Source organism: Limulus polyphemus, unplaced genomic scaffold (genome assembly GCF_000517525.1).
Source record: "Limulus polyphemus unplaced genomic scaffold, Limulus_polyphemus-2.1.2 Scaffold573, whole genome shotgun sequence".
NCBI classification, from domain to species: domain Eukaryota; kingdom Metazoa; phylum Arthropoda; class Merostomata; order Xiphosura; family Limulidae; genus Limulus; species Limulus polyphemus.
This window is the reverse complement of record NW_013666183.1, coordinates 466945-476100: the sequence shown is the minus strand read 5'-3', so window position 1 is coordinate 476100 and position 9156 is coordinate 466945. Positions and strand designations below refer to the sequence as shown.

At 30.7% G+C, this 9156-nt stretch overlaps 1 protein-coding gene across 2 annotated transcripts in view; it reads right to left on the bottom strand.

The window, feature by feature from the left end:
- LOC106459198 (zinc finger FYVE domain-containing protein 16-like) overlaps positions 1 to 9156 on the bottom strand; it is a 55496-nt gene that overhangs the window by 35873 nt on the left and 10467 nt on the right. For both annotated transcript variants that reach the window (XM_022385632.1, XM_013918796.2), the window contains exons 2-3: positions 5125 to 5227; positions 915 to 3812 (exon numbers count right to left, since the gene is read on the bottom strand). In XM_022385632.1, coding sequence (XP_022241340.1) covers positions 915 to 3812; positions 5125 to 5182 — 2956 coding nt within the window. In that variant the 5' untranslated portion in view covers positions 5183 to 5227. The remainder of the gene's footprint in view (positions 1 to 914; positions 3813 to 5124; positions 5228 to 9156) is intronic.

Here is a 9156-nt window from a genome sequence, read left to right as displayed (position 1 = left end):
ATAATAAAATCTTTATTAGGAGTTACATAATAATAAAATCTTTACTAGGAGTTATAAATATAATAAAATATTTACTAAGAGTTATAAATATAATAAAATATTTACTAGGAGTTATAAATATAATAAAATCTTTATTAGGAGTTGTATAATATAATAAAATCTTTACTAGGAGTTATAAATATAATAACATCTTTACTAGGAGTTATAAATATAATAAAATCTTTACTAGGAGTTATAAGTATAATAAAATCTTTACTAGGAGTTATAAATATAATAAAATCTTTACTAGGAGTTATAAATACATATTTATGTAAGTGACTTGGAATAATATTAGTGAACCTATTTAAGGCTACAATGGGGCAGTTTGAGAGGCTTTTAAAAGATATTACTTTGGGCTATTTAGCAGAACTTTAAACATAAATCGTGAAAGCAATGATATGCAACAAATTTATATCATTACATCCATAGTTCAGTCATGTTTTTATGCGGTAATACCTAAACAGGGGGAAACAAGCATTGATAAGAACTGTTTCTTAGAATTTGCTAATTTTGTCCTTGCAACATCAGTAATTAGGCAAATTTTCTTGCTTTCTTTACGAGTAATATGATAAACATTAATGCATTATCAAATATATCTTCACAAAATACCACCAGAATTATATGATGAGTATCATGCTTTCAAATGTCAATTTAACATCTAGTCACAATATTACTATAGAGCTGGAAAATAATTGTAACAAACTTCTGACTGCAATAACCTCTTAGTTTTTTTTAAAAAGTATATTGTATAACTTCTATTACTGCAATATTTATATGACAATAATAGTGCAGGAACACTTTTCATTACTGTCCATTGCTAGGTTTACGTACAAGTTCATTGGTATCAATAAAAAAATTGAAACATTAAATATTACCATTAGTAAATTCCACAGTGTTTGAAGAGTCATCTGATGGAGGTGCAGCATCAACTACTTCTGCAGGTATTTCATCTGTACCTGATGTTTCTTGCTGATGTTCAGGAGAAGGTGTTTCATCAGAGTCTGAAGATGGAGGTAGGACTGGCTTAGAAACAGCGTGAGCTCTAGAGGGTAGATTAAGAAAAGTTGGACGCTGAACTCTGGGCTGGGCAGTTTCAGTAGTTTCCTGAGAAGATGACTTGAATTCAGAAACAGATGTGCAACATTCAGCAGTAACAACTGAAGAAGGTGATTTCAAGTCAGTTGAGGTATCTATAAGGTCTGTATCTAAAGTTTCAGAAAATTGAACACATTGTTGTGATGTAACCAATTCTTCTTCAGTGTTCAACAAGTTTTCAACCCCTTTTTCTGTAAAGTTGTCTTCATCACCAACAATGGTGTTAGCATCTGATGTTTCATTAGAAGTTGTAATTTCAGACTGTAACTGGGCCCCACAACTGGAATCTAAAGAAAATAAGCATGCTTCTTCAGTCTCTGGTGTTACATCACAAACATTATCTTTGTTCTTCATTTCATCTCTTATAGAAACATCAGTGTCATAACTCTCTGTACACAACTTTAACTCTGAATTGTTTTCACAATTATCACCAGCTGATTTTAAAATTTCAATTTCTTCTGCTTTGTTACCAGTTGACTCTTTAACACAAGATCCACTTAAAACCGGTTCTTTAACAGAACTGTCATTTATAAGCAACTCTTCTTCAATGAAGCAATTGTCAGACGTTGATTCTTTAACACAAGAGCCTTCTGACATTAATTTTTTATTAGACCAGTCACTACTAAGTGGCTCTTCAGTATAATAACTCTCCATGGTTAACTCTTCAGGGAAGCAATTATTTCCATCAGGTTTTTCAATACAACAGTTGCTTATATCCAAGTTTTCATTAGAAAAGTCATCCACTAATTCTTCCTGAAGCATGTTGTCGCTTAGCAACAACAAATTTGGATTTTCTTCTTTTATCATACTGTTACTATCAGAAATATAGAGATTATCTAATTCATCTAGTTCTTGCAAATGTTTTTTTTCATAGTCATCCTCAACTTTTTCATCAAGAGTTTCTTCACTATCCTGCAATATTACATCACTTAAATATTGTTCCATTTCTTCCTCACAAACATCCTCATCACTTAAACTTCCAAATCTTTTTATTTTAGGTTTACAACCATTTTCGTGTGACTCAGGATTTAAAGAATGGCATGCATCACTAAGGTCTTCTGATATTTTTTCCTCAGAAGGAAAACTATTAATGCAACTTAAATCCTCACTTTCTGCTTGTTGACTGTGTATATCATTCCTTATCTCTTGGTTTTTAGATAAGCTACTATAATTGTTTTGACTAGTTTTATCATTCAAATGAGATTTACAATCATCAGTGCTATGATTTTTTGAAACTCCTGAAAACTCATCATCAGGAATAACACTAGAGTCTTCAACTTTCATAGGGCTTGACTTCTCTTGAAATGGGGTCACGTCGATGTCTTTAATATGATGTTCGTGGATGAAAATGTGATGACAGGGTACATCAATTTCATTCTGTTCAGTATCTGTTGGGTCATTAGAACTTATTTCTTCAGAATTTTGTGACAAAGGTTGCTTTATTCCTGCAGTTAGAGTACTATCTTGTGATGTGGAGTGATTCTCACTTTCTTTGGAATCATATTCCATTTCATAAGAGCCACACTGAATTGTGTTCTGGTCGAAATAAAACATTTCATTTTCTGTACTTTTGTGAGGCTGTGAATTATTACAGTTTTGTTCAACCTTTTTTATTTCTTCACTGGTGACAGACTGATCGTTTTCTAGTGACTTGGAGACACCATGATAATACGCAAGTTCACTGATCTCATTATCATAATCCTTGTTTCTGGTATCCATGCAAGGAAGAAATGACTCGCAGTCTATTGATTCACTGTTGGAAGAAATCACATTTTTTATCTCATTTTCAGATGAAGCATGCAACATTTGGTTTGATGACAGCAAATGTATTTCATATTTTTGGTCTTGTGATGTCAACTCCGATGTACTGCTAGTTTCTGCTGGAACTGAAACACAAAGTACATCTTGATCTTCTTCTCCACTGTAGCCATTAATAAAATTTCCTTTACTATTGAAAACATTAAATCTTGATATGTAATCAGTATTACAAAATGGATGGTCTTCAAACTTACTCTGTGGTTTAATATCAGATGCACTTAACGTACTTCTGTTAGTTAATGAAGCTTCATGAGAGGGCAATAATGATGCATTATGGGATTCACATGTTTTAGACGTGTGTGGTTGATATTCACTGTTATCAATGTCACGTGAATATTGGGAGTGATTAAATTTTAACAACACTGTTGAAACACTCGATAAATGTTCTGGTTTTGAACTTGAACAATTTCTCAAACTGGAAGGATTTATAAGTTGGCCTGTTGTGGAAATTGGTGAAGAAGATTTGATATGAGAACCATTTCTTATAGTTACAGTATTTGCCAAACTGTTCCCCTTAGAGATAAATGGACCCTGTAATAATAAATCATTGTCTGTTGAAGACATGAAATTATTCTGATTTTTAGAGTCATCAATAGAAGGAGGAGGGTTTAGAGTGGACGTCTTTAGGTTTGATGCAAAGTCAGCTTCGGAAAGATCAATTTTGTCTGTATATTCCGCACGCCAGTAGTTTTTTGGCTGTTGAAAATGCGCTGGTTTGAGGTCTCTGGAAGGTACACTTAAAACACCTTTTCTATCAAGAATACATGAATTATCTAGACCTTTTTCATGTTGTGAACTTCTCAAACTTCTATATAATTGTTGAGAGTTCCAAACACCAGCTGAACATTTATCTTGTTGATCTAAATAAAACAAAAGCATAAAAAATATGCAATGATCTATCATATATGAAATTTCTACCTAAAACCTTTTACCAAAGGCTCAGATAAATTGAGAATCACAATGAATAAAACAAATACAGTACATCACTGATAACTACAATGTTTTCTTTGCAGAATACATAACACATATCTATATATATATTAATCTGCTAAACTAATTATACAGTGTGCTGTCATAGAAAAAAATGCCTTGAATATTCATATACCAAAAAATACAGTTGAGTAAAGATCATCAAATAATAGGTATACTAAGTAAATGCAACAGCACTGTGATATTTCTAAGCCAGTGTTATAAATATTATTTAAAATAAAAACATTATTATACTGCCTTATGTTTTACTTTCAAGTTATATGAATCTCATATACAGAGTGGAGCAAAAGTGACAACAGTTGTTTCATTTTTGGTACAGCAGTGAACTATGTATGTGTAATATCCTTATTATTAATAACCTCTTCACACTCAAAATTAATTACAGGCAATTGGGCAAAATTCTTCACCTTCAGAGCCAAACTTCACCTTATCATTGTAATAAAGTAAAAAAAACAACAACTTTGCTCTTTAAATTTATAAAGATGTATGGGCCCTACAGGGATTTAATTTTGAACACAGTTGGTGACTTTATTTGAATCAACTCAATGCTTGTTGAAATCTTTCTGCAATACAGATTAAGTTACAAGTGTTAAATCCATTACGGAGGAATATTCAAATTATATGTATTATTCTTGGTTCTAATTCATATTTTTACATTTTGTTTAACTATTATTATTGCATTAGTATCTAATCCATTTAAAACAAGGAAAAGTACAAAACAAGCTTGTGTATCTGATCGACTTGTGGTTTGTGATATTTGGTATCTGTTAATTAAAGGAGAAAATTTTACAGCTCCTGCATTTTTTTGAAAAACTATCTATCAAATAGTTATTGTTTTGGAGGTTAAAGAAGATTAATTTCTCCCTAAATTTTGAGTCCAGCATGGTATCTGATGTACATGTTTTTTTATTTTATCTGACAACTAGTAAATTGCAATTATAATGTAGTTATGTCAATAAAAAAAAAATCTTTATTTCCCATAAATCTAGATTAATTAAGATTTATGACTTAGATACAAAAACTATACACTTTCTGTCAAGTGATATCCTTTTTTGTATCAGGTTTTTAAAGGACTTTATTTACTTAAGATACATACTACAGTTCAAGGTTCACATCATTTCACGTCACATATTACAAAGTTTTACATTGCACTGAATGAGAATTAATTTAGTTATATGTTACCTTCATTTTCTTCAAACTCATCCAAGACTTTATCTAAATCAACTGTAAACTTGTCCATCTTCAACCAAATGGTACTTTGACCTTGTACCACAAAGTCACATAGCTAGTGGTGGTAAAATACCAAAATTCAGTTATTTTCATACATTCATGTATGCATATTTATTATTAAATCCACACAAGTTCAAAACATCTTAAAATACACACAGTACTTACTGTAAATCAGCAATAGCATAACCTAAGATGTACCTTAAAAAATGCTAATAACAGTAAACAATCAATGTACTTCCATTAAGGGATGGTCCATTTATTGAAAATTTATGGTGTTTTAGTAAATTTTTTATTTGTATTGACAGATGAAATATTAAACTTTCATGGATTCTTATAAATAATACAATTCTTACAAATTAAGGAACAAATAAACAAGTGGCCTAGATTTTCTTTTGTTGTACTTAGTATACAAAATATTTTCAAATGTTCACCAATGTTATTTTCCAGAACTGACATGCACCTGGACGTACCTTTAACAGTAATGAAAATAAATTTGGAATTCACCTATTAATGTATCTTACTGATACAGTACTGCAATGCTGAGAGTGACCAGTATGTTATATGTATTTCAGTCTTTTAACTTATAATTATAATAATAATAAAAAAAAAGAGGTCAAATTCTGTTCAATACTTATGAATCAGATGTACTACATGAATTATCTTTATGTACATTATGCAAACATACAAGAATAGATTACAATAATCTCAAAGTTTGTCTAATTATCAGTATTAAACATTTGCTTTTTTGATATCCTACAACCACACAAGGATTTAATCAGAACAATGTACACAGTAAACTAGTACAGCTTTAGAGATACTATGAAAAAATATTGTACCTGATCAAAATGGTACCTTCAATTTATACATTTAAAAAATTTCATTGAAACTGTTTTAAAAGCACTTTGAAAAACTAGATGTATATATGCAAATGTAATCTTATAAATTATTCCCTAAACCCTACACTTTCAAATAATTATTTAAGAATTTATCTTTATTCAAACTTCAGTGCTAACATTCATATTATGGAGTTTTCTGGTCTTGGAAGTCAAACTTATTTTAGTTTTTTTTTTTACTCACAAAAAACAAAAGTAGGTAGTTAGAAATCTTTTATTATCAAATTATACTGTTTTTACAAACAGGATTTTGTAGGGGGGGGGTAAGATGCTTATAAAACCTTAAAAATGAGCATTTAACTTTTCTTATTACAATAAGTAGGTAATTTTGATAACTAATGAATACATTTACAGTAGTATACATATAGAAACAATATGCTTATACAATTAATTTTGTTGCTGACTCATACAAAATAAGACCCAACTGCTTATAAAGAAGACTCATGCCAAAACCAAAGAATACTTTACTGACTAATTCCATAAGCTTCTAGTTCATGTATGTACTTACAATTTAACAGTGCCAGTTGTTAGGCTTCTGTTGAGTACATGCAATGAGTATACTGTACATAAATATTCATGAAACTTCTATATCATCATCATACATGTAAAATACTGTTTCTGTTATGTAAAGTATTTAATGCATACAGAAGGTTTATACATTTATAATGAAACATCATGTTGATACGTGTCACTGTAGTAGGAATTGGAAGGGGAGGGAGTGCAACATATCCTTTGGTCCCCTCTCCCAATATCTAGAAATATTAAATTTGTTTTGCATGTTTCTAAGAAGGACCAACCCAGTGGTGCGTCTAGAGTTACATAAAAACTATAATTTATATGATATAGAAAATGTCGTGCTATTTGCAAGCCATAAGTCTGACAAGAAACTATCACTGCCACATTTTAATCAGCACAGATAATATACATACATGCACATTGCTGAATGTCTAAATAAGCATGCCACTTTATCATACTTGGCCACTGTTTTCCCCTTCTCAATGTGTTAAGCACTTTCTTCACTGTATATGTAACTGGAAAAAAAAACAAAAAACTCAACATGTGTTTTTCTCATAGAACTGTAATTTAATGCCTTGGCTAATGAAGTACAACAAATGTTTTTTGGTCCATAAATAATACAAAGTTGGCATAAAATTGATGAGAAACTTACTTCATTTTTATGCAACTGTGATAGGTTATTTTATTTTATACAAAATTACTGTAGAATCCTTGATATGTTACATAAGCAAGTTAGGTTACATATATTTAAAAGAAATATATCTTTTATGTGGCTTTGATTGCTGATGTTAGAAGTGATTTTTGAATTTGAGGATGTTATTTGATCAAAAGGATAATTACGAAGCAATACACTGACTCATGACCTTTATGTTACTTTGGGGATCACCTTACATATCCCTTTGCAACAGTAAAAGCACAAGGAGTATAACCAAACATTGGATCAAAGTAGGAAAAACAAGGCATCATTTAGGCTACTTTAAATCAAGCAAAAATAAACAGGTCAGTACTTTACTCTTTTCACCAATCCTGTTATTAGCATATTTTGCTATGAAAACAAAAATATATATACATGTGTGGTTCAGGTTGTGGTTGAAAGAAATTGGATTTTACAAGCCATTTTCAAAATAGAGGTTTTTATAGATTTATTAGAAGGCCTGTTTTAATGTGTAGTTATAGATGTGTTGATGAAAAGCTAAAAGTGGTAATACCTCTTTAACCAAGTCACTAGTTAGAACAGTTTTTGGTCCTTTCATATAAGAAAGGATAATGATTTACTGGAAGTAGCTCAGAAGAGGGTTACTCGGATGATCCTCGGTACTGAAAGGTTATTTTAAGGGTGTAAGTTAAGATCGCTTACAGTTTCTTGAGAAAAGAAGAATAAGAGGTGATCTTATTGAAGTGTTCCAGATTATATGGAGGTCATAAAAACTGCTGACTTCTTTGTGTTATATTCTGAAGATAAGAAGAAACAAGTTTAAGATATGGAAAGATAGGCTAGGTTTCAGTTACGTTTTATCTTTCTAACAGACCGACTAGCCTATAGAATGAGTTGTCATAGACAGTAGTGGAGACAAGCACTCTACAAAAGTTTAAAAGGAGGAATTGATAATTTCCTAAAAATAAAAGGGTAGATTTGATTTTTTTTTTGTCACAGGTGGGTGTGTAGGGACTGCCTTGAAGTAAAACAAAAAGTCCCTTATTACCTGTATGTTTTATTAACACAATCTTATAGTTTAAGAATGATGTACATACAGTCTACACTTTTTACATTTTTTATTATGTCTGATAATTCACACTTATATATTAACTAAAAGATGTTCAAAATGTTATGGGTTTTAAATCAAACTCTAAAAAGTCAATTCACATAAAACTGTTACGAAAATCTATAAAAAATAATTTAAACAGCTCTTTTACTAAATGCACACAATTGAAAAATTGTTAGAAAAATGATACTGTCTTAGCTGAAGATGACTACTACTTTGCCAAAATTTATATTTGTGTTCCCTAGTCCTACTATTGTCACTGTTAAATATGAAAAACTATGATGCATCAACACTATCAATTCCCTTTACAGTATTAAACACTTCAATCAGATCCCCCCCTAACTATTCTTTTTTCAAGAGAAAACAATTTGTGAGATTTCAGCCTCTCCTCGTATAACAACTTCTTCATCCCAGGCACCATTCTACTAACCTTCCACTGAACCCTTTCCAACAATTCAATGCCCTTCCTTAGGTAAGGAGTCCAAGACTGAACACAATATTCCAAATGTGGCCTAACAAGTGACCTATACACTAAAATTATAACCTCTTTAGACTTGTATTCAATATTTCTGTAGATACAACCTAAAATACTATATGCTCTACCACTAGTAACAGCACACTGCTTGGATGGCTTTAGAGACTGATTAACTACTACATCAAGATCCCTATCTTTCATATTAAGGTTATTCCATCTAAATTATACTTATAATTCAAATTATGATAACCCACATGCATTATCTTGCATTTATTATAATTAAAACAGCTAGTAACACCCAAGACCTTAATATCATCTGCAAATTTAAGTAATTTAT